This window comes from Pseudorasbora parva, chromosome 19 (assembly GCF_024679245.1).
Source record: "Pseudorasbora parva isolate DD20220531a chromosome 19, ASM2467924v1, whole genome shotgun sequence".
Taxonomy (NCBI): domain Eukaryota; kingdom Metazoa; phylum Chordata; class Actinopteri; order Cypriniformes; family Gobionidae; genus Pseudorasbora; species Pseudorasbora parva.
The window spans coordinates 5216971-5242652 of NC_090190.1; the positions used below are offsets into that span (position 1 = coordinate 5216971).

Consider the following 25682-nt stretch of genomic DNA (forward strand, 5'->3'; position numbering starts at 1 on the left):
GTACCCCTTGTGTCAGTCTTAGAGTTGGTTCATGGACCAATCACTGAAGAGATGTCCTTATTTAAGAATATTCTCAGATAAATTCACATTGAATGGTGAAATTCCTAAGAGTATACATTCAACACACATTTAACAATAAAGAATTTTCAAGAGAATACATTATAATATTTGAAATGGTTTTCTACCATGTCTTAATTACAAATTTTAAACTTGTGTGCTGTTTTTTAACTTGTTAACTGACCTGCTTAGATTTTTTTAAAATATATAATCAGCCACCATGGATTCCAAAAGAAAACTGAACTGACAGGAGGAAGAAGTGCTACTGCTTGCTGAATTAGTGGAACAGCGATTTTTATTTATTTATTATAAAGCCCAGCATTAACCAGCGCTGAAAAATATGATGCCTTCTCTGTCCAAACAATACCGTTTTATGGTCATTGTCAAACATTTCAAAAACATTCTCCCTCACAAACCCCTACTGGCAACTCCTAACCACTCGAGCTGTCTTAAATAACTGGGAGAGTAAGAGTGATTCTTAGCTTTAAGAAATTTGATAACTTGCTTTTATACTTAAGTTTGAAAGTAGGAGTAAATGTCATGTATTCTCAGCACTTAAGACTAAAATAGCACTTTGAGAGCTGAATACGGGCCCTGATCACAAAATAGTGATTGAGCACTCGACAGGTTGAAATGTCGCCACCGTGTGGTGAAAATAAACACTGCCCCTCTCCATCACAGAGCTCGGGGAACAGAACGTTCATCTGTGACGTCAAAGCCAGAGGCAAATCTAACGTACTCGGTTAAATGACAGGCCAGAGTCAAACCTACATCTTAGACAATAAACATAAATAAAACACACAATTTCAATCTTTTTTGGGAGTTTTTATTTTTCTCACAAATCAAGGTGTTTACAAAAAAACGAAGAAAAAAGAAGAAAATAATAATAATATTAATAATAATAATTTGTACCTATATTGCATATCATGCTGCCAGTCATAACTACATGCAAAACAACATGACCATCAATTATAACATGAAAAAACAAAACAAAAAAACAAGTGGGCAATAATAATAAAAAAAGGTATTAAAACGGTTTATATAAAAGGGATTTTTTATTTAATTAAGCTGTTGTTTTAACAAGTAGGTAACAGTGGAGCAGTCCAATTGCAAGGGGCAGAAGAAGTCTCTTTAAATCTGGTCCAGAAAGACACGTAAGGAAAGCACATCAAACACATTCACACATTCACACGAAGAGGACCATTCGCATGTTGAAAACCCAACAATAAGAAGCCCTTTAACAAATACAATGTTATCAAATCTCAAAACTATACAAGATACTACAACTGAACTAATACAATTACTATATTTAAACTACAGAGATACAGAATGTGCAGATTATGGCTTTTTATCATCAAGTTTCAAACTCTACACATCATGAGATGGCATGATCTGTCCAAATGAACGAGGGCTTGAAAAAAAATAGAAAATAAGGTGGATATTTTCCACAAAAGACCACTGTACATGCCCCACATCTGAGAAGTGCCCTCCAGCTCCAGTTCCACAAGTTTCACACTCTAACATCACTATCACTGAACACATCTGAAAGCATAATCTCTACCCACATCCACGTTAAACTATGAAACATTCTATCTATACTGAAAGGAAGACAGTGGGTTCATACGTTTGCCATATTGCAGAAGACATATAGCTGAAATTAATATGGCAGAAAGCAAATCTCTGCCACTACACATTGATCCTTCCATTACTCAGCACTGTATTAAAGAGACCCACACGTTAACGAAACAGCAAAACATGTCATTTGGACGGTAAATTATGAAGATTAAATCTAAAGTTTATTATTGGATTGTTGAATTAAACAGAGAACTTGATCAGGATATGGCATGAGATGAAGGGAAGTGGAAGGATGTTGGGGTGTCGGGACGAATGGTCTGTCTCAGTCCGCGCTGACCTGCGTGGTGACCTGCCCGTCGGCCGTCTGGCTGGTGGACTGAATGAACATGGGCTGGGTCAACTCCTGTCCCGCCGGCATCGTCACCTGCTGGATCTGATACAGCTGCTGTAGAGACACAGAAAGAAACGGAGGGATGTGTGTTACTGAACTCCGACAACTGTGCTGATACGGAAAAATAAAGGATATATTATCCATAGAACACAACAGAATAATAATAAAATATCAGAATTATTTTAATAATCTTAAAAATTATTTAATAATTTTAATATCAGTATTTTTTATTATATGCAGAGCTTGACATTAACACCCGAGTCACTCCTATTAGTCACTATGGCAGGTTGGATTTTATATATAATATATACATTTTTCAATTGTAGACAACAACAGCATCTGAAATGATAAACTATGTGCAATGTAGTGTTGTCAAAAATACACATTGATTCAATACTGAAACGTGTCCAATGCTAATTTCCCACAGAATAGACACACGACACCAGCCCCCCTCTCTCTCTCTCTCTCTCTCTCTCTCTCTCTCTCTCTCTCTCTCTCTCTCTCTCTCTCTCTCTCTCTCTCTCTCTCTCTCTCTCTCTCTCTCTCTCTCTCTCTCTCTCTCTCTCTCTCTCTCTCTCTCTCTCTCTCTCTCTCTCTCTCTCTCTCTCTCTCTCTCTCTCTCTCTCTCTCTCTCTCTCTCTCTCTCTCTCTCTCTCTCTCTCTCTCTCTCTCTCTCTCTCTCTCTCTCATATCTCGACCGACAGCGAGTGACACACAAACCCGCCTCCTATCACTCGTTTCATTTCCTCCGGATGAATATTGTTGATGTTACAAGGCTTGAATTTGGCTGTCGGGATGAGCATAATTGTACTCATTCCCTCAGATTCAAATGAACCTTGAGTTTGTTTTCGCTGCTTATTGCACTTAAACCGTCAAATACACACAAAATAATGTCCAAATGCCGGTTTTGGCGAGTAAACACAGTCAGTTCTGTTTAAGAGAATATAAACAGTAGAGAAAGAAAATGCATGTGTAACATTTTAATGGAAATGCTGCTAAATTATGCGATAACATTAAAAATATCTATATTGCATTTTCCCCAAGCTATCAATGTCAAAATTGTGTCCAGTGAAGATGCTGAGAGGCTAGAAACTTTGGAAAACCACTAGCCACAGTAACTGCTGAGCAAAAGAGTTAATGTCAAGCCCTGTGTGTGTGTGTGAATATTACACACACATACAATAATATTCTAAATTTATTTATTATAATATTCATGCATTTTAATGTTAAAGACATTTAAAATCTTACAAATGATTTCCATTTCAAACAAACATTTTTTTTTTTTTTTTTTTTACTTTCTATTCATCAGGAAAAATCCTGGAAAAAAAAATGTATTACAGGCTGCATTTACACTGCAGGTCTTGATGCACAATTCCGATGTGGTGACTATATCCGATTTTTTTGACGACTCGCTTACATCATCTTTTCAAAAGTGACCCGTATCCGATATTTGCATTTACACTGTACACTGGCAAAACAGCCCAAGACGCTCTTAACCAGAAAAGGAAGTAAAACGGCGCGATATGCAATGGACGCAGACAAAATGATTATTCAATGTTTTGCTGTCTGCACTGTTCCACACATCTTTAAAGGTCGGCAAAACATTTCTCTCTTAAGGCGGAGAAAAAGAGGAGAGCCCTTGATGGGGTTGCCAGGTTTTCACAACAAAACCTGCCCAATTGTAACTCACAACTGTGTTAAAGTAGCCCAATTCCGCATGAAAACCGCAAACTTGGCAACACTGGCAGTTCGTGTCCACCTGAGTTGACGTCATTCGCCGCCGTCCTTTTTTCAATGACGTACGACTCGCATTTACTGGGGAATATCCGATTTGACCGCTTACATGGCAGACGCTAATGCACGCATCCGAATCATATCGGAATTGGGTCACTTGAATCATGCAGTGTAAATGGGGCCACAGTTTCCACAAAAATATTAAGTGGAATTAAAAAAAATGTCACCATAGATAATAAATGTTTCTTGAACAGCAAATCAGCTTATCAAAATTATTTCTGATGTATCATGTGACACAAAAAAACTGGAGTAATGATGCTGAAAATTCCACTTTGATCACAGGAATAAATTACATTTTAAAATATATTAAAATACAAAAACATTTAAAATTTGAATAATATTATTTCACAATATTACGTGTTTTCTTACTGTATTCAAATAGATGCATATACGTAAGGCAATAAAACATCCAAAAAAGTAATTACCTGCCCATCAGTAAACTGGTTGAACTGTTGCTGACCCTGTTGTACTTCCGTCTGTGATATCTAAAGAACAAGATCACACCCACGTTAAATTAAGGAAATGTGTTTTATGTGAAATGCACAACTGCTTAAAAGTGTGTTACTGCTGTGCCATTAGTGTCACTAAAAGAATGACTTTTAAAAAAGCTTTGTGACCACTCCTCACTCCTGCCAATTGAGTTGATAGTGTTAACCATCTTTAAGGTCTATATGTGCTCATGTAAAATTTCATTCTTTACCTGCTGAGTGTTTGTTGCAAGCGTCTGTATTTGTCCTTGAACAACCTGTGTTCCTGAGACGGGCTGAGCCAGGCGAATATACTGCAGCTGGCCGGTGTTGAGCTGCACCTGCAGGACACCACAAGGGGGCACCGATGAGCACACCATTAGGTATTCAGAAAAGTTATGCCACATTCCCAATGCATAAATCCTTTAAAATGACTAAAATCACAAAATAAAAAGGCAAACGTTCTTACTGGAATCTGCTGGATTTCTCCCGTGTTGGTGATGATCTGCTGCATGACCTGCATAGTCTGTCCAGCCGGCTGTGCCGCCTGCGCCTGAGCCTGTCCCTGCGCAGCCGCCTGCACAATCTGCACCTGCTGGCCCTCGCCCACCTGCATGGTCACCGGAGCACTCTGAAAGATGAAGAATGAAAGCCATTGGGAGGGGGGGACTGAGGCTTTAAACTGACACTCAAGCTGCGTTTCATCCTGCCGTGTTCCTCACAAGTCTCTTTCAGCATGAACGCAGGAACCTTTTTACAGTCTATGGCTGGAACAGACAAAGCTAGCATTAGCATTACAGCTCACACCTAACACTGCCCTGTGGGCTGGGAAGGCCTCCAAAAGAAAGTGAAACTGAAGACGTGTGGAGGAAAGGGGAGAGATGCAAGACTGTGACCCCGGGCCTTTGCGCAGAGCGGAGAAACCTGTGCGCCGACTGCGGAGGTGTGACAGACGATCTCTCCTCTTCAGGAACTGACACCCGATAGGCCAGAGCAATTTACTAAGCAGCACAACTTTATCTGGCCTGAGACGTGCAGTGACCTCATGTAGCATCAAATAGAGGGCATATGAATTGCAGATTTGGCTGTGTGAATAACATCTGCGTCTCTTTGTTTTAGGACAACACTGTGACTTTGGCCTTCGGTTATTCACTTAGCTAATCTAAGTGCTCAACAGTTTATATTGGGTTTAAGATTTTGGTGACACTTTACAACAAGGTTTCATTTTTTAACATGGATTTACAATAAAAAAAATACAGCATTTATTAAATCTCAGTTTATGTTATTCTAAACATTTACTAATACCTTTTTGGAAACAAAAGTTGTTTTATGTAAGTTTATGTAGAAATAATTGCCCCTACAGAAATCATTCTAATTTGCAGTTCAAGAAACATTTCTTAGTATCATCATTAAGATATTATTATATGTGCTTAATATTTTTGTGAAAACAGTGTTTTTTTGAGCATTTATTTGAAATAGAAATCTTTTGTAATGTCTTTACTGACACTTACTGATCAACTGAACGCATCCTTTCTGAATTAACCCTCCAGAGCCGTGTGGAGCACACACTTTTTTGAGATTTTGGGCTACCATTATAAATCTTGGAAGAACCAGGATATATTTTAATATAACTCATATAGTGTCCGTCTGAAAGAAGAATGTCATATACACCTATGATGGTTTAAGGTGAGTAAATCATGGGCTAATTTTAATTTTTGGGTGAACTAACCCAGGCATAGAACTGTCAGTATTACCATCTGCTTCAGAGTACTGCATTGTTTACCCAAACAGGGAAATGTTTAACTATTGTATTATACTTTAAAATGCAGTTCTTATTCAACTGTTGTAAAAAAAGCCCTAAAAAAAGATCCTTGTGCTTTGTGAATACTTTTGTGGGAAGAATGGGAGCCATTTTGAGGGGATTGAGGTGTTTACCGTGATAGGGGTCGCCTGTGATTGAGCGACCTGCACCTGCTGCAGCTGCTGCATGGTGGTTCCCTGCAATACCTGAGGAAGAGGAGGAAATAATGCCAGAAAGAGAGAGTGAACTTCACAACACAGGCAAGCACATGCAAAGCGCATACTCAAACATCCCTCACAAAAGCAACAAAAAAGGCGATGCCACAGATAGTGTAAAGAAATGAAAGCGTGATGTCTCGCATGTAGTATGAACAGATTTTAAAAGGCACGTTTTGGGATAACAAAAACATGCTTAAGGCTTTTTAAAATATTAAAAAATAATTATATTTTTTATTTAAAAATTAAATAGAATTTTTTTTTTCGTAAGGAATAAAAAAAGTTAATACTAAGTCTGAAATAACTTTTTTTTTTTTTAAATAAATAATAATTATTTACAATTAAAATTGTGAATAAGTGTGAAAAATTGCTCTAAAAATGGACTGTCATTCTGTAGTTTCAGAAGTGGTGTGAACAGGCAGTAACTGAAGCAGAGCGAAGATGAAGCCATCTGTTACAGCAGATGAGGGACAGCTCTGCTGAAAAATAAGAAAATAATACGTTTATGGAAGTTTTGCATTTGGGAAAATGACTGCATATAGCGGCACAAAGCAGTGAGCAGACAGTGAGATGAAGCTGAACTGACTCTCTGTCCTCAGGTATGAAGATAAAACCCCACTAACAATCAATTTACTTAAAGGGTAAACAGAAGTGAGCATGAAGGAAGAGGTCACAGTCTGACAAATGTTTTGTCAATTTTTCAATAAACATGTGGTTCCCTTTTTTTTCATATGCAGAAATTCTCTACTACATCACTGTTTTCCCATCACCTTATTTCTTTCTTTCTGTTCTATGTTGATATTCCTCCGTTCACACTTTGGGGTTAAGATTTGTATCATGTTATTCAAAGAAGTCTGTTCTGCTCACAAGACTGCATTTATTTGATCAAAAATACAGTAAGAACACTAATTTTGCAAAATATTACAATGTAGAATAACTGCTTTCTATTTTAATATAGTTTAAAATGTAATTTATTCCTATGATGTAAAGTTGAATTTTTAGGATCATCATCCACCATCCTGAGTATTATTTGATACATTTCTTTAAAAATAAATAATAAAAAATAAGGAAAATCTTATTGACCCCAGACTTTTGAACGGTAATGTAAGCAGAGTCCAAAAGTATGACACCACTATTGAAAATGCTTGTACTTTACATCTTTTTCCATAACAAATTCTATCATCAGCATATATATATATATATATATATGAATGAACAATGCCACTATCCTTATTTGATTAGAGACCTAGAAATTGGACAAAAATCCTATTGTCCAAGAAATCTTACATTGTTTTACTTTTTTTTTCTCACTAAAAATGTATTTCCAGATTACATTTTGAATCTCATTTTCAGTGTGGTCTAACATTCTTGAACCCCACTGTATATATTTGTCCCCAGTGCTCTCTAAGGTGACTTCAGCACAACTTTGGCCAAATCTGACAGGTCAGCAGACTGCAGCTTGCTGAAGCAGCACTGATCGGTCCACCACAGACAAAAAGAACAAGAATGTGAGAAAGAGCATCCCTTCCTTACCCTGGTGGATTTAAACTAATAAAAGTTAACTAAATTAAAATAACAAAACAGGAGCGACGCGGAGAGGGCCGCTGATATCACATGAGAGACTGACTGGACTCTACCGTTCACCTGATAGCAATGTGTGTGACACCTCTGGGCTTTCATCCTTCACAATCATGTTTCAAATGATCCTGTAATGGGCTGATCAAAGTAATCGGGGCTCAAGTGTTGTGCGAGAGTGTGGGTATGATAAAGTTTCAGGCTATTGTCCGCCAGACCATAGTATAATGTACCCGAGGGTAATTACAAGGGCAAACAACGTTCTCCAAGCCTCCAGATGCCAGTTCTCTTTCCTCCGTTGAAATATTTCCTTTTGAAACAGGAAATTTGGGTGGGACATAGCGAAAGAGCAGTCTGTTTCTTTGAAATAGTCAAAAGGCTTTAGTTGCATTATAGCTATAAATCCTGATTTGCTATTTGCCGTCATGCGAGATGAGTCCAATATATTTGCTCTGTTTTTCCAGTGTTATTTGCATATATGCATTTAACACTGGAAAACAGTATAACATTATAGTCGCAAAGTCATTTAATTATTTCAAAGCACTTTGCGACTGCTAAAAAAGTATGTTCTCTATAGTATGAATGCAATCCGAACATACTATATTCAGCATGTTATCATTGTCATGTGATCTACTAGTGTTGGTTGCGTCACTTCACTGCCATTCACAAATCCTCTCTCGTGGCCTCATGGGATAGTAAAGTGTACATTGTAAGCTTCAGAATCTCACTGGAAATAGTGAGTCATCTGGATGTTTTTCAACTATTGTTTAATGAATACTGTGAATTTGGAGGTAATATTTTTTTAACATACTGTTTTTTTTCCGCTATATAGGAGGAAAGTTAGTGTTTAAGACGCAGCTTTAAAGAGATGGTTCACCCAAAAAGGAAATGGTGTCATCATTTACTCACCCAAGTTGATCTAAACCTGCATGAAGTTCGTTCTTCTGTTGGACATATGAAGATGTTTTGAAGAATCTTGGTAACTAAACAGTTGCTGGTCCCCTTTGACTTCTAGATAGTATTGAATAAAAATACTAAGGAAGTCAATGGGGTTCAAAAACTGTTTGGTTACTAACATTCTCCCAAATATTTGATTTTGTGTTTAACACAAGACATAAATGAATGCAGGTTTAGAACAACTTGAGAGTAAGTAAATACCAAAATGAAGATTCTCTCTTTAAGGCCTGTTCACACCAAAGACAATATAAAGTTTTAAAAATCTCTATGAGAATAGGGAAGTCCACACAACGACTATAATGAGAACGACACAGAAAAACGATATTGTTTACAAAAAAATCAGAGTTCACCGCTCACACATCTGTTATATTGACGGCTAGCGGCCAAAATGTGTACTAGTCAAAATAAAAAAATATTAGAAGGAGTTGTTTCGCCCACATCCTCCTTCTCCTCAGAATCAATGCTCACGGCGTTTCCAAATTAAGGGACACACACAACAGGAACGAGCACAGTTGACAAAGGAAAGCCTTATACTTTAAATTGATCAGCTTATGAACACATTTTTTTATTTATTGCAGAGGTTTTTAGGTCGGGTAGAATCTTTGATCACTGACCCAGTTTGTTTGCTGGCTTCCATGGCTACAATAAGATGTGTTTTCAGCCAACTGCCAGCCCGGGGTGTTGAAATACTATTGGGTAAATTGGCAGTGGGCAGGATCACAGACCAAAACATAAACAAACATTCCAACCCAAAATACACATTTCAAGGAGAACAACTGGCTGTCGCAGTGTTTTTAGGAGAGAGAAAAAAGTATTTGGATTAACTTAGCATGTTTCCAAAATCTCTACAAAAACATGATGGAATTATGTTTAGTACAGATAATGCACACATACTTAAAGAATCACACATACTACATCCTCAGAATGTTATCATCCATTGGTGTGGATGGATATATTTAACTTTAAAGGCCCTTCACACCAAGAATGATAACTATAGCCTCAAAAGCTCATTGTTTTATTGCTAGAATCTATACACACTACGTCCTCAGGTTTGTGGTAAGAGAGTGGGGATTACCTGGCCCTGCTGGGGTTGAGCGATGATAATCTGCCCGGGCTGTAGTGTGGTGGCGGTGGGAGTGGCCACCTGCTGGCCTTGCTGCTGACCTTGGACCTGCACTGCGCTGGGCTGCTGCGCCAGAGTGAAGTAATACTGGACCGGCTCAGTTGGGGCAACGGACTGACGCACTTCCTCCTACACACACGGGCACATTTATAGAGAAATATATACCTCATACTGCAGAACACTTCTGCAGGATCACCATAAATGCGAGAGAACATACTCAATGAAATCAAGAGTTCATAAGGCCTATCTGTCGGTTACATCTCCATAAATTATTTTAGCTCTGTAACACTAGAGGCAGGAGGAGGATAAATAACTTATAGGCAAAGCAAGAGCGAGTAATGCAATCTTCAAGCTGGACAGAAACGAGACCTTTAGCTGCAGTCAGTGGCATGAACTCCCACACTCAACCGCAGGATAATGGCAGGCTATCAGCCGTGCTATTCTGACACACAAACAGTAGGAATACTCAAACGTTTGCACCGAGCATCTTTCTATTTTCTCCCCATGCATTCCTGAAGATCTATTTGTGACAAAGAGAGTAAACATCCCTCTCCCAGCTTGGTGATGTCACAGCTGAGAGTGTAGGATGTTTACACACCTGGTCACACACACAAAAACACAGCAGGACCTTTATGGCCTGCAGGTCGAACAAAGACTGTGGTTTAGCTGAGCTAGCAGGGCTTGGATCATTGGATATATTGGGTAAGTTCCTTCCTTCTACATGCTGACTGTCAGTTGTGTCCATCCCTGCCGTATTAGAAATTTACATTTACATTTAATCATTTAGCAGACGCTTTTATCCAAAGCGACTTACAAAAAGGGGAGAGCAATAGAAGCAACGAAACAAACAAGGGCAACAACCTGCAAGAGCTGTAAGAATTCTCAGTTAATCGAGCACAGTACACAAACAAATTTTTTTTTTTAAGACAAACAAACAAAGAAAATATAATTGGATAGTTAAGTCTTTATTGGTCAGGTGCAATTGGAAAAGATGTGTCTTAAAGACGTTTTTTGAAAATGGCTACAGACTCGGCTGCACGAATTGAGATCGGCAGGTCATTCCACCAGGTGGGAACGGTCCAGGAAAAGGTTTGTAAGAGAGAGTTCAAGCTCAGCTTAAGAAATGTTTGTTTTATGGTCTTTTTTTTTTTTTTTTTCATTTACTTTACTTTTGTTTTATGATGATAAAACACCGGAATGATTTGAGAATCCAGGAATCCAACACAATATGACCAGAGTAAGTCCATGTTATTCATGGGTTTTTATATAACATAAAATAATATAATATATAATATACATTCATTTGTTTATATATATATTTTTGAATTTTTATCTTGTGTATAAATTATAAAATATAATAAAAAAATATATATATTACACACAAACAATTTATTAGTTTATATTTATAAATTAGCTATATATGTAACTAGTAATCCATAGAATAAATATCTTTATATTTTATATCAAAAGAAAACCTCAAAAGTCAGTTCAGATGTCCAGTGGCATTATGTCAATTAAAAAAAAAACAACTTTTTCTTTTAAAGAGGGCACTAATGTACTTAAGTTTCTTGTAGTGAGTTATTTCAACTGAGAGAATGAAACTGGTTGGTGGTAAAGCATCTGAGTGACTGGTGGGCAAAAAGATACATTTCTCCCCCTGCCAATCATTGTTCTGCTGCCAGCACTGTGGCATATAACCATACATGGTTGTTTTTGGAGTCAGGCACATGCTGCTATGGCCACATTCATAAAGTAAACAGAAGAAATGAATTAAAACGACGTCTGGTTGTGCAGAGATAGTGGAAGCAGAGCGCTGCAAACATCCGACTGAAAGCCTTCACAAACCCTACACCCAGCTTCCAGTCAAGGATGTTTACAGCGCCCCCAGGCTGCCAAACACAACAAAGCACCCTCTTCTCTTCATAGACGCTGAAGAACATAAAAAACACTGTAGAAGCAGATCAATTTTGACAGCTTGAAGCTTCTCTCTTTTCCGCACCTGTCGTTTTGGAGGCTTGAGGTCATCTCGGGGGACGATATCAATGAGGAAATCAAACTGGTCAAACTTAGTGATGGCCATGGCGATGTCGTTCCTCTGGAAAACAGAAAATAAGACCAGAGAGTCAAAACAAAAGACTAAAACCACAAATGCTCAAAGGAATGGAGGCATACCCAAAAAGGATGACGCTCATTGATTTGTATATAATAATATAACAATCTACAAGATAATATAAAGCTGGCTACAACCGTTCTTGTGAACAGTGACACCATCTCACCCCACACTGTCTACTAGTGGTATTTTCCACAGGATATTGGCTGCAAAGACCACCCATTGTCACCCCCCAGATCAGCAGCTATTTTTAGCACCATGATTAATATCTGGTGGTGAAGGGTCACATCCATGCAGTTGTTCCATTGACGACTGTTGTCGTGGCGACACAGATTGGCGTGATGCCTTCACAATGAAACCGCGGGCCAGCTGCGAGCTCACAGGCTGAGCGCTAATACAATCTACATATTAAAGAGACGCTCTAACAGTCATTACAGCTCTGTTCTGTGACAAAACCTGTTGCCGAACACCACGTCGGAAAAAGGTTATGTTGACATGGGCTGCTATATTGCAGACTATTAACTTTATTCAACTGTTTCCATTGAAATTATTCCATTCACATTCATGTTTACTTGCTGTGTAACATATTTGGTTTAATAGCTAACTTGAATCTGTTGCTTTCACATTTGAACATATTCGGGATGACATTATCATCATCATCAAGCAAAGCAAGGGTTCAGGACACTGTTTGAAAGCAAAGCAAGACAAAATCAGTTAATAAAAAGTAAGTGGGTCATGGGAGACGCACTTTTAGACTGTACGCTACAGTGGAAAAGAGATGAGCCCTGGGGTGCTCGTGTGGGGTGCTGTTCCCATAAACAGACAAGCTGTGTCACGACTGCAGCATTAGGAGGAACTTTTTTTTCTTTGCTGTAATGGTTTGGAGTATTTACAAAAAGAAAATGCTAGGAATTATGGCTAAAGGTGCGATCACATTAGTGAAATTTAATTTCACAGGGGGGAAAAAAAGGTCCATTGTCAATAGTTTAGCAATGTATGAAGCACAGCTCACACAGCTGTCTGCTGATTGAACAGTGGGGGTCTGAGTGGGGAAATGTTTTGCTCTCACAATGACTAGATTTTGACATAAAAAATTGCCATTGAATGCAAGCGCTCCAGGACCAAGCCATCGGGTCGTTTTTGAACGTTGGCCAGCGTAGTTTTTTCAGTGTGTTCTGCGCTTTTGGTTTTTTGGGCTGACTGAGCATGTTGAAACGACACTGGGCCGTTGGTGAGAGAGAGAACTCTGGATGTATAGCTTAGCAAAGAATTCAAGACAGTAGGCCTACAGACAGAAGGCTGTTATAATTTTACATAATCAGACCGGAGCATTTGAATGCATTAATATTTTCATAATAACATGAGCCGACCGGAATGAAGAAAGTGATCAGCATGATTGATATTCAAAAGTGGTAGGCAAGCGCTGCTTTGTTTATGGTTTGTATTATCTGCAGTCCAAGTTTCGGTTTCCTTTTTTGAATGATGAAAATAGACTATTGATACCTGATATTTATTGCCTTAGTCTCCCTTTGTTGCGTTTAAGCGCAGCTTTTTAGCCGAGATGCAGACAACGAGACGACAATACAGTACATATTTATTTATTAACAAATTTATATTTGTTCTGACGTGACTCCAATACTAAACACCAGAAAAGTGGTCGAAACTTTTTTTTTTTGGACAGAGATGGCAAGTAGTAGTAGTTGTAGTACTAGTTTATTGCCATATCAGCAGCACTGGCTATTACATGACAGAGACACACTGAGCATTTAACAACAATATCAGAAATACAGTATAATGAAAACAAACATTTAATTAAATTCAACTTAGACAAAAAATAAATAACTAACAAAAATAAGTACATGTACAAAACAAGTACAATTCTTTAAAAATACTTAAAACTGAGCAGTCCAAAAGTAGACAACGATAGTGTAGGAGACTGGAAACAATAGAAGAAAATGGTGGGTGGGATCAGAAAATAACCTGAGCTAGATGCCATATTATGTATATTATATTATTATGTCACACCCCTTACCATGACCCAGTTAATATACAGGTGGAGAAAACAGTGTTTCTTGAACATGGCGACAACACACTACTAATGAAACTCAATCAGCCCTTGTTTGCAAGTTTCAGGGAGTTCAGAAACAGGGCGCACTGATACAGAGAATAACTCCCTTTGGAGTGACTTTTCAGACATTTTTCATTCTTAAACAGTAAAACTACACACTAAAGAAAGTTGAAAAAGTAAAAGAGCATAATATGTCCTCTTTAAATTAGAATTCAACTACATAATGGTCATTGTAAACATGGATTAGCGAGTTGTGCTCTAAAGTACAGAGTGGCATTTTGGAGAGGGTGACCCATTCAAAGCAAGCTCAGGGTCATTTCCTGATCCCACCCACAATCTTCACTCTATTGTTTCCCAAAAAACTAGGAACAAACTGACAAAACACTTAATTTTGTCTTAAAGGAGACGGGTTTATTTCAGCTGGCTAGGGTAAGGGGTCAAAGGGAATTCGGGAATGGACATGACTGACCTGTAGTGTGCGCCGTTTGTTGTCCTCAGTGTGGATCCAGGCTCTGAGAGTGAGCTCTGTGATGAAGATCTGTGCCGCTTTGGCAAACAGCACCGGTGCCTCAGCACTGATCATCTACAGAAGGTTACCAAAGCAAATCAATAGAGGGGAGATAAAAGGACGACACATACAATCCTATCCAGGCACTCACTATGCCCATGCCCTCCATGTTTCAGCCTGCTATCAGACACAGTGTCCTAAGAGGCTACGTCAACACTTGACCCAGGGTCTTGCCCATGTCACTGCTCCTGAGCTCTTAATTGCCTTGGCTTTTTTCTCTTCCCACTCTAAGCTGCAGGTTATTTTAAGCATCTGGACACCACCCTGACCTGATGCCTGCTTCCCACGCTGCTAAGGCTGTGTGGGAAGAGCATGTCCTGTGGCCTCTTCAACATCACTCACAATATCTTTGTACTGAACAACTGAGAAAGAAACAGAGATGTTTGTCTTCTTCAGGGCTAAACCAGCTCATTACAAACAGCAAGGGTTAAACTATCAAGCAAACACAACAACCTTTATGTCTAATCGTTCTTATGTCTCTCGCTCTATGATACTGCACTAAAAGGGCATCAGTGTGTATTACCGGCACTTAATACTTGGCTCACATCACTCTTGAGATGACCTCGCTCTTTCGGCGGTGCTGATGCCGTGTTCATTTGTACATGAAAGTTATTTTATTTGCATGTTGCTTTGTTAAAGAATCTGGTAAGAAAAGTAAATATCAGTGATACGTGGAACCGAGGTTGTCATGAGAGAAGTTCTTTCTTTTTAGTTCTTGGAAAACGTCTATTCAGGGTTTACACAATACCCAATATAAGGCTAAAAATGGTCAGATGACTCAGTTGGATCAAATAATTTCTCCTCACAATGAAGTGCTCTGAAAATAGGTGATTATTTTTTATGTAGTGGTTCAAATTGGGCCACATTGCAGGGGAAGCCACTGAAAATATTAACTTTGCTTTTGAAGAAGACCACAAAAACATTACATTTTACATTTTAAACCTCAAAAATTAAATAAGAAATTGAAACTTGTAACCCATCTTTGCAAGGGTGATATGGAAGGTTGCAAGAGCATTGTTAAAAAGTCGCTAGCATATTGATATATGGTTGGCTAGTGTCTTCTTTCTAGGTGACTGCTGGGTCATTCTAGGTGGAATAAGCAAAAAGATCCCAAAGTAGTGATGCACCAAAAAGACAACCGTTTATGTCATTGAATTTAACCCTCCAAAACTGTTTCAGCCAAAACCGAACATTCAATAATATTTGTTTTTCTACAATTTCTACAACTATCCCAAAGAGTTCCTTGAAATGTCTCAGAGCTCTCCATCAAAGTATCTGGGATTTTTTTGCCCGTCTTATTTTGGCAGGCAAGTCAGGTCTCTTAAGACACAAGAAACCTCTCCTCGAGCTACATGATTTGATGCATCATTCATGTCCGTAAAACAGTGCAAAACATGCAGAATGGCAATACTTACGGCTAAGCATTTGAACAAGCCTAGAGGAGTAATAGCATAGTAAGGCTTGCCATAGCAAGCTCCACTAATTATTGACTCGACTGGCCACTTGATGTACAGCCGACAAACGCCGGGCTGCTGCTTTCTCAAGAATGAAAGACAGGAAGTGTGCTGACATCAGCTTAAGATTGTGTTGATTCAGCTCGCCTGCTCTTACCTTCACATCCTCATCCAGTTTCATAATTTTCTTGATGCGAGCAAGAGGAAGCTCTTGCACACGGAAATCCTTCTGAAACAGTGCGAGAGTGCATTAGAGGAGAACTAGGTAGAACATTAGTAATTGCTATTAATGAAAAGTGGTAGACTTAAGTTAATACATAGTTGGCTAACTTGGCTGCAAAGGCCAGTGTTTATACTGTATGTGAGAGAGAATAAAGCGGATACAAAAAAAAGCTAGGAGAAACACATACCACGGTAAGATTCCTGATTTCTTCCATCACTCTGGGCCAAAAGGTCTGTAGGCTCTGCTGGGCATCGCTGCCGCCTGCTCCAAACGAGTCTGCCGACATCTCCAGATTTGCTAGGAGATGAAGAGGGAAAGAAAAAAAGACATGTCAGGTTTAATGTTCACATACAATTGGTATGAGAGTGATTGGTCAACTCAGACGTGTGTAAACCAAGCCAGGAATCCATATGTGAAAAACCTGGAGAACAAAGTCCTCCTCCGTGCCAGTGGCCTGAAGCCTGGAGTGCACATCTGGAGACCCAAATAGCTTTGGAGGCGGACCAAACGTGCCGATCTGACAGTACTGCCTGGCACTGACGCAACGGAGACAATCCAAACACAAACTAACACAAACTAAAACTGCAAGAGGAGCAAAGCTGGCAGGTTACTATGGCATGTGAGGAATTCTGCAGGCAGCCTGCCTGAGCTTGCGCTGCCACTGACGCTACAAAGCATCTCTCGCTTTTTTCTGGAAGACAACACAGGGCCTGAAATAGCAGGGTGGGGTGCTACAGGAGCAGGAACGAGGCCGTAAAAAAGTACTCGGACTCGTGCAGTTCAGCCATAATCCAATAACAAGACAAACTGCCAAGGGCTTAATGGAGGGGGAGCAGTCGGACTGCTGAGCAGCCTCACTATGTAGGTCAAACTGAGGAGCAACACAGTAAAACGTGCGTGATCACTGGCGATAAGCGGTGACCTGTTTTTATCTCTTATTCCTCTTACATATATCAAAGCATTAGGATGGTTACGATTGCCCAGCGATAGCAAAAAATATCATGTTCAATGTCACAGTCTTTATTTGCCTTTAAAACAATAATGATCAGTGGCATTAGACAAGGTGAAATCAATCAGTCATGTGACGCCGCTGTCAATAAGCTCTAGGCTAATTTCAGGCTTGACTGAAGCCATCAACCGTCAATCAAATTTATAAGCATGGCATGCATATAACAAGAAAAAGCATCAGCGGCCACTCTGCTGCTGGGAAGCAACTGCATCAGGAGTCGATCTTGTGATGGTCTTCTGCTGTACATCTGCCAGTGTTGACGTGCCAGGGCCGGCCTGATAAGAAATGATAATTTAACATCTCAAGTAAGACCATTAAGAAAACTAGCTGGCTAATTAGTAGGCGATAACAGCGGCAATTACTGTCACGGACATTGGAAATTGTGAGGCAAATTAAATGAGATAACACTCCATTAAAGGAGACATAAATAGGTTAAATCAAAGCTCGCCTAGACCAGCTGCTTGAGTGGGAGCTATTTTTGACTCTTTTAACCAGATTGAGACACAACCTGAGATGGGAAGAGGGAGACCTCTGACTCTGCTGTGGGTAGAAAGCTTGTTGTATGAGATTAGAATGGTTTGTATTGTGTTAAAGCAAAATAATAGTACAAACTTTACAATTAAAGGGATGGTTTTACCCAAACATTTAAATTCTGTCTTAAATTCTTATACATTTCTTTGTTCTGTCTAACACAAAGGAAGATATTTTGAAACTGAACAATTCTGGAGCACCACTGACTTCCATATCATTTTTTTTTCCTACAATCAAAGTTAATGGTGCCCCAAAATGGCCTGGTTACAAACTTTCTTCAAAATATCTTCCTTGTATACAGGTTTGGAACAAGAGAGGGATTTATTTTATTTTGTGTTAGGACCTTTGAGGTTTTAATATATTAACAGGTTGGATACACTGAAGCTTTTTTTTTTTTTTTTTTTTTAAATATTAAAGAAATAACAAATGGAGTCAAATTACAGAACTTTTCAATATTTTCATTTTCAGAGTTTTTTTGTTTAATTACTTGTATCACCTTGGCATTTTTTCCTTTATTTTCCTTTAGAAATTAGAAATGTACTAATCATAGCTGTGCATTTAAATAATGGTAGATGTGAATTGTATCTTAATGTACTTTTTAGAATACGAATAAAATAAATAAGTAAAAGTGTCATGTCATTGACCCAACCGCAACTGTAATGGAACATCATCACAATGTAATTCATACGAACTTCAGACTTGTAGGCGGAAACAAAAATGCACGTGCAACTCTGAGTCACGATCGTCCTTCAGCAAGTCAGAACGCAATGGTGGTGTTGGATTTCTCCTGACCTGTTCGGCAATGACCGCTGGTGCTGTGTGTCTCAGAAAGTCAATGCCGTTAGCAGAGGCTGAATCAGCAAGAACATCCCTGCCAGCCCGCTCTTTCGTCATGCAGAAGGACTGCAGCAAATGAACGCTCAAACGTTTCAATGTGATCAAGGATGAGAGGTTTTCAAAGACTTGAGATATCACAAATAACCCCCTTGATAAGAGGATGAGTTAAGCTGGTTGTGCGGCAGATATTTAGAGGTTAGAGAAAGTGTGGCCTGAAGCCTCAGAGGAGGAAAGTCATGCCGTGCCGTGACAAGCACAGCAGAATAACTTCACATAGCCCTACAGTTACTACCAGCAAGACAATTAGCCTACCTTTTATACATAGTTAGGGCTGTATCTTAAAAGGCAGATCAAAACTTAGATCAATCTCTTTCTCGTGCTGGAGAGATTCAAATCAGCTATGCGGATAAGACAATACTGAGGTTATGGATGCCAGTCCAGGCCGGTTGTGTTGACTCGAGATCCAAGATACCTTCAGACATTGATGCTCACCTCTAAAGTGAGCCTAATTTTAACAGCCAGGACTTAAAAAGCTACAAAACAGTAGACTTTATTTCAAAGTCTGCTTTTTTTGTTTGACAAGCCCAAATCAAACTTAACCCCTGAACCGCTCACATTTGAGAAGGTTTTTTTCCATCACGTTTTTGCTCACATTCCTCATCTCCAGCATGCCTCCCCTAGACGGATTAGGAAAACCAAAACTAAATGCATACCAATTTCAAACAATGCATGCACATAGAAGAAATTCAATCTTATCTGATATTGGAGCATTCCAGAGGGCAAAAAAAGCCTCATGAAAGAAAATAATGGTAAGAGGAAGGCATGTTAGAATGAAAGAATTCAGAGCTTTTAAGCGAACTTTTAACATCAAAAAAGCAAAGGCTTTTTTGGGTAAATTACACAATAATTGTATTATTGCACTAGATCTGGTTCTCATATTCGGCTAGAAGTCCCATGGGTATTGTTTTCAGAATTAAGCAAATGTGCCTTTTCTTTTTATGCTCCTTGGGCTTGGAATAAAAATTACTTAATCTAGATGCACTGCAACCTTTGAGCATTTTTAGATGCATCTTGCACAGAGCTTTAAAAGACACTTGTAGTTGTTTTTCTTGATTTTGATTTTATTGATCAATTATGAGTTATTTGTTCTCTCTGTGTAAAACTTTATGTGGTGCCGTCTTTACCAGGTATCTGGAGGCAGAGATAGTAACAATCGCAATAAGATTTTCCTGGTTAAATAAAGGGCTTCCGACTGATAATTTGACATTGACTGGGTTTCTCCCAGCATGTATTTGTTAGTTTTTAATGCCATACCAGCTATTTTCATGGCAAGTTCAATGTATTTTACAAGAAACAAATAGTAGTAACAAAAATAAATAAATAATATTTTCATTTAATTACTTGATATGAAAATAAAGATAATTCCTGGTGAAACATTTTTGAAAACGTCCATTAGAGAACTTTCTGAGTAAAAACGTTGTTTCCCAGTATGTATTAATCGGATTACAATTGGTGTGATGTGGATTTAATCATTCAAATAATCAATCACATATTGTGTCATCTATTGACCTAGCTCAGCTATGTAAAAAAACAGCTTATAACTGCATATGTAACTTATTGACATTTTATTACGCATTACACCTTCCTTGTGTCATGTTTACTTGAATAGGCTTAGCTCAACTATGCAAAAACCTGCTTAAAACATGTAAACGTACTTACGGACAACTCTTTATTACGTATGACTCGTATAACTCCCTGATTCTAAACCAGCCTCATTAACTAAAATTACAGCACACAGACAATGTTTTCTCTGATCATTCTGTCATACAGAAAAGGTCACATTTCTAAAGCTGCATTCTGGACTTATTAACTACACAAACATTCACTCAGAAAGACCAGCTGGTATATAAAACCCCACAAAGCCTGCTGCGGGTACTGGTTAATCATCGACTCGGACACAACAAAATGCACCCAGGCACCCAGCAATGAATTACAAATTAACCGACAAATAGCTGTTCTTGTTCAGATCAAAAAACATAGGGGCTGGACAATAACGCCACTCTGATCTCCCGGATCAATCATTCCAAAGTTGCCCTTGGTTTGGCCTCGCGTTGACTCTAGGAAGCCGTCCCTGAACTCTCAAGGTCATTTGGCAGTAAGCAAAAAGGGGGAAAAAAACAGTAATAGGGGGAGGGAGTGAAAGAGAGTAAGGGATATACTATAGCACAGAAATAAAGAGAACAGAGACTGGTTTTTCAACTTTCACTGCAGTAATGTGGCGACCCTAGTGTGTGCAATGATGGCGTCCCTAGAGAAGCGTGATGGAGAATGGCCCCCTCTTGTCTGTGTGCCCCTGAGGGATGCACTGTCCTCTTGGTCTCACACTCTCCCTGCTGACAGATTGAATGCGGGAGTCGTTCTCACATTCCTGTGACCTTCATCCGCCGATGGGCCCGTTAGCTACGGCAAGGTGCGACGACGTGCCGACGCCAGAAACCCAACTGTAAACTTTAAAGGTTCTGCACTGATATTTCAAAACAACCTAAAGTGCGAAGCTCTGGGAACGTGCAAAAACGTTAGTCAGGTGTGACATTTTACCCTTGAACATTTATGCAATACAGTGCAGTAAGGAGCTAAAATTATAAAGACTTAAACGAACACATCACGCTGAGACACAGCAGTCAAAGCTCTACCTAGAGTTATTTTTAGTAACTCCTTTCCCCAGAAGGTCCATAATACCATCACTAATGGAAACTTTCTAGTGCTCAAGCGGAAAAGAGACTTTAATCCCACTGTATAAGGCATCGTGGGAGGGAGGACAACCGTCTGTACATGATGAACTAAGGGGGTGAAGAGTTCCCACATAAACCCCAATCCATGTTGGTCATGTGGAGACCACATCCATATGGTTCTCTGCGCTTTCTCACTGTCACAAAAGTATAAACAAGACACGAAACTGGGCCTTGAAAGGTGAACCGGGACTAGCGGTCCTATGCAGCCAGGACCATCATCTCTAAGTATCACAGATGTAGCGGAGATACTCGACGGCACGGGACCTTCAAGAAGCCCGAAGTACACCTGAACAAGATGAACTTGCGATCTAAGAGTTCGGTGTAAAAAAGTTAAAATGACGTATGCAAAAACTGAATTTTCCAGCTAGTTATTGTTTACATCATATCAATCATTAGTAGTCAGGTTAAGGACTTCAAAAATGAACAGGAGAGAAAACACAAAGAAGTACACTCAGATTTCAAGCAAGGGGAAAAGTAGAGGACGAAAGGAGGAGGAGAAAAGCGCAGCGGAGGACAGAGGAAGCATCCCATTACTGCAGCGAGAGAGAGAGAGAGAGAGAGAGAGAGAGAGAGAGAGTGAGGGAGGGAGAGAGCTTTACTGTCTGATTGCAGTCGCAAGTCATACTTACCCCATGCCCTTCATATGCCGTGCCGGAGGAGGTCATCTCAAAAGTCTCCATAAGTATCTTTATTCCACAGGCTCTGTCCCAAGAGGAGACAAAAGGCTGTGTGGGATAGGCGATCCACCGCTGTGTTCAAAGCTCCAAGCCGAGGGGAGTGCGAGCACCTACACCCCCCCCCCCGACCCCTCCCCCTTCAACTAGCCCATCTTCTTCAGCCATCCCCCTCCCCCCTTTCCTAAACACACAACCCCCTCCCATTCCTCCCCTGTCCGAGTCCCCTGAAGCCGCCTGGAGCCTGGAGTTGGCCTCTGCCTGGCAACCCTACTGTTTGTCTTTCAGCTGACCCCTGGCTCTGCGAGTGACCGGAAAAACAGGCGAGAAAGTGAGGGAGAGGTAGAGAAAAAGGGAAGGATGAAAAGAAACAAAAGTGTGAGAGCAACGCAGAGCAGTAGAACAAGTCGGGACAAAAATCTCCTGACTGCTTTCCCTTTAACACTCGAGTGTAATCAATCTAGCTTGCTAAACGATACTCTCGGCCCGCCTATCTCTAAAATCCCACCCTTTTGATGGATTCTTCAAATGAGCCCGAGTCGGTCTCTTCCGCTATTGGTCGAACCAGCCGTCTTTAGGCAGTGTCATTCCCCTCCTCCCTGCTGACCCTCTCCACTCCGCCCCCTTTCACAGACACTCAACTTCCTGTTTTAAGTTACCTTGAGCAGCAGGATAGGGGTCAGGGAACGAAAAGAACGAGAGAGAAAAAAACCACCAGACAAAAGCAGCAGAAAGTTGTACAAAGGACGCAGGGAGAGCGGACGATCGCCTTGGTTAGCAAGCCTCGGAAAATCTGTCCCCTGCAGATTGTCTTCTCTGCTGTGGCTGGACGGAGCTGGACTGAACAACTGACTTCTCAAACAACTGTCCCTTGCTTATTTACAATGTCAAACTAAATGTCTCTAAAGCCCGCCCCTCGGAGGAGCGGAGTGGCCGGGCGTGCGATGATGCAAATGAGCCTACGAACAGCGATTGGCTCAGGGTGGTCTCAAAGAGGATGCCGCATGCTGTAGCCGCATGATTTAAAGTGGAAAGTCACTCGGGTCAGACTTGCAGTCTCATTTGAGTGCAGGGACATGCATGCAGTGCAGCACATACAACCTAAACTTCATGTTAGTAACGTCTAAAATAAATATAAAGCTGACCTGAAGGGCCATGTTAAATTGTTATGTGTACAGCACAATCTCATCATATGACCAAAATTATGCATGGTATGCAACTATTACAATCACTTATTTGTTAACTGTTTTTTTTATTTTAGTAATTCCTATAAGAACAAGACTAACGGTGAAGAAAAACAAGACAATGGTCACATTTACTGTGTTTTTCAGCGTGTGAAATTCATTTAAATATAAATCCACATGATACTGAATTTTTCCACGAGAGCTAAATATCTCCTCTGTGCAAATATTTTTTATGTGGATTCACATTTTGACACTGACCACTGACGGAAAGATGCTTGGTTTGAAAGTTCTGTGAACTGTGTTTCACATTTTTAATAAGGGACTTTTTTGCCCGTGAAATGTGACCGCACCTTAACTTACTGTTCTTTTGCATTGTACAGCATCAATTGATTCTTACTGGTCTCTTTATTTCCAGAAACGTCATGTTCCCACATGCAAATCAGCCCACACAACCTCCAATTCACCAAACCCTTGCCTCTTTTAATTATGTGAGAGATGAATATCTAAATGTGGGCTAACCATCACACTGTAAAGATGAAGCAACTCAAACTGCAGCAGCACAATCCTTCCTATGCATTCTTGTAATACAGGCATGTAAATTATTGACAGCAACAGTGTTGAAAGATTATGGCAACAGTTACCATGAATACCATTATGATTCTTGTAAAATCAAGGTCAATAAGCAATGATTTTGCTTGCATGTCTGCCTTGGAAGGCTCACTGATAAATCACTTGTAATGTAAATAGTGAGTTCATGTGCCATGAATTGACCTCCATTTAACCTGGTACATTAAAAACATGTCATTTAAGTCTTAAGTTACATCATCCATTGCTAAATATCATAATTAAGGCGTTCGATTTTTATTTTTATATTCTCATTCAATAGAGGAACAATTAAAAGTATATTTAGGTCTGCACTAACTTATACGATAACACCACCACGTTCTGCAAAATGAATATACACGGAATAAATTCCATCACGTATAAAACACATAACGTTACACAGAGAATGGCATTTCTTCCACCTTTGACAAATAGTAATATACAGTGACGTTACATAGCTAGAAATAACATTTCCCAAACGAAGTCGACAAAGCATTTGCATGCTACCGGGAGACATGCTAACCGAAACCATACAATCAGTACGAGTGTGTATAATATGGATGAAGCCATGTCAGTGACCGATATAATGTTTTTTATAGTAAGACTGATATACATCTTCAAACATCTGAAGTCGATAAGAGATCGTACGAACAGATAACGACTATAAAAAGAGCTGCATAAATGTAGGTGACGGTGCTTGCTACGTTAGCAGGCCGCAACGACTATGATTCAAGTTAAATTAGTAGAAGTGAAATAATGATGATTTTGGAAGGCTTTGAGAGAGTTTTTCTAAAATATTTGTAAAGCGGTGTAAAGACAGTCTAACCAATAAAGACTACGTTTGGATCTGTCCTTCAGACCAATCAAACCTCGGACTAGATTCCACCAATCAAGGTTTCTAGGGGTTCTGGTAGTTAAGAAACTGCCACCATTTAGGCTCAAAATGAATCAGTGAGCCAATAGAAGTCATTTACGCTAGAGCCAAAATGGCGACCAATGTCCAACAGTTTCCTGACCGCCTCCATTCCCTTCCAATAGCCACCAATAAGCGCTTCAGAGAGCGAGGAGGGAAATGGCGCCTATGTTCATCCTCCAAAACAATCGTCCATTGGATGAAAACTTTTATTGGACCACGAGCTCAAAACGACACCCGCTTTAAAGAAACTGAACGGTAGATAGCAAGCAAAGAGAAGCGCAGCGAAGTCTTTAATTTTTATACTCACTTTAGTCGATGGAATCGTAGTGTAGTCCGGTTCGTCGTAATATTTAATTTATTTCAGGCTGTTACAGCAACCAAGATGGCCGACGATTTGACAACTTTTTTTTTTTAAACCGGAAGAAGTGCTACGTTTGCCGTGACGTACTCGCCGTTGGCGCCATTGAATGTGAATGTTCCTCAGTTCAGCTTCCCCTAAGTTTGCGATGAATATAACTGTCATGCTGCCATTTAATTATTGGCATTTCTCCCGATTGTCTCCGTGGAATCAAAAGCGCTTCCTCTCTATCATTCTGAACCAGTAAAAAAAATAAGTATAGCCTATGAGTGTTTATGTATAGGCTATACGCATACACAATATCACAACATAAAACATGACAAATATAATATTTATAGGGGAAAATACCCATGTACTAACAAATAGCAGTTAAAAATCTATATTATAACGGAATTCAGTT

General features: G+C 39.6%; 1 protein-coding gene across 6 annotated transcripts; it reads right to left on the reverse strand.

Annotated features, from left to right (window-relative positions):
- Window positions 1–894: 894 nt before the first annotated feature.
- On the reverse strand, window positions 895–25385 carry nfyc (nuclear transcription factor Y, gamma). 6 transcript variants are annotated; one of them, XM_067426603.1, is made up of 11 exons: window positions 22177–22332; window positions 16566–16675; window positions 16313–16381; window positions 14603–14716; window positions 11955–12050; window positions 9908–10084; window positions 6220–6291; window positions 4754–4915; window positions 4518–4625; window positions 4243–4302; window positions 895–2077 (listed from the first exon to the last, which is right to left on the reverse strand). In XM_067426603.1, exons 2-11 carry the CDS (start codon window positions 16662–16664, stop codon window positions 1955–1957), a joined length of 1080 nt encoding a protein of 359 aa, XP_067282704.1. In that variant the 5' UTR covers window positions 16665–16675; window positions 22177–22332; the 3' UTR covers window positions 895–1954. The 6 variants fall into 6 exon arrangements, with proteins under 6 accessions (XP_067282704.1, XP_067282706.1, XP_067282703.1 ...); XM_067426602.1 differs by lacking the exon at window positions 22177–22332 and adding an exon at window positions 25232–25385 and having other exon boundaries at window positions 896–2077; XM_067426600.1 differs by lacking the exon at window positions 22177–22332 and adding an exon at window positions 25232–25385 and having other exon boundaries at window positions 896–2077; window positions 16313–16384.
- Window positions 25386–25682: the final 297 nt, after the last annotated feature.

What these genes read in the sequence shown, in the direction of transcription:
- nfyc (XM_067426605.1), bottom strand. Translation starts at nt 16,664, where the DNA reads ATGTCGGCAGACTCGTTTGGAGCAGGCGGCAGCGATGCCCAGCAGAGC. An exon ending in AACTGGATGAGGATGTGAAG is followed by an intron (nt 14,717 to 16,312) that starts GTAAGAGCAGGC and finishes AACCTTCTGTAG; the next exon opens with ATGATCAGTGCTGAGGCACC. An exon ending in ACCAGTTTACTGATGGGCAG is followed by an intron (nt 2,078 to 4,242) that starts GTAATTACTTTT and finishes GTGTCTCTACAG; the next exon opens with CAGCTGTATCAGATCCAGCA.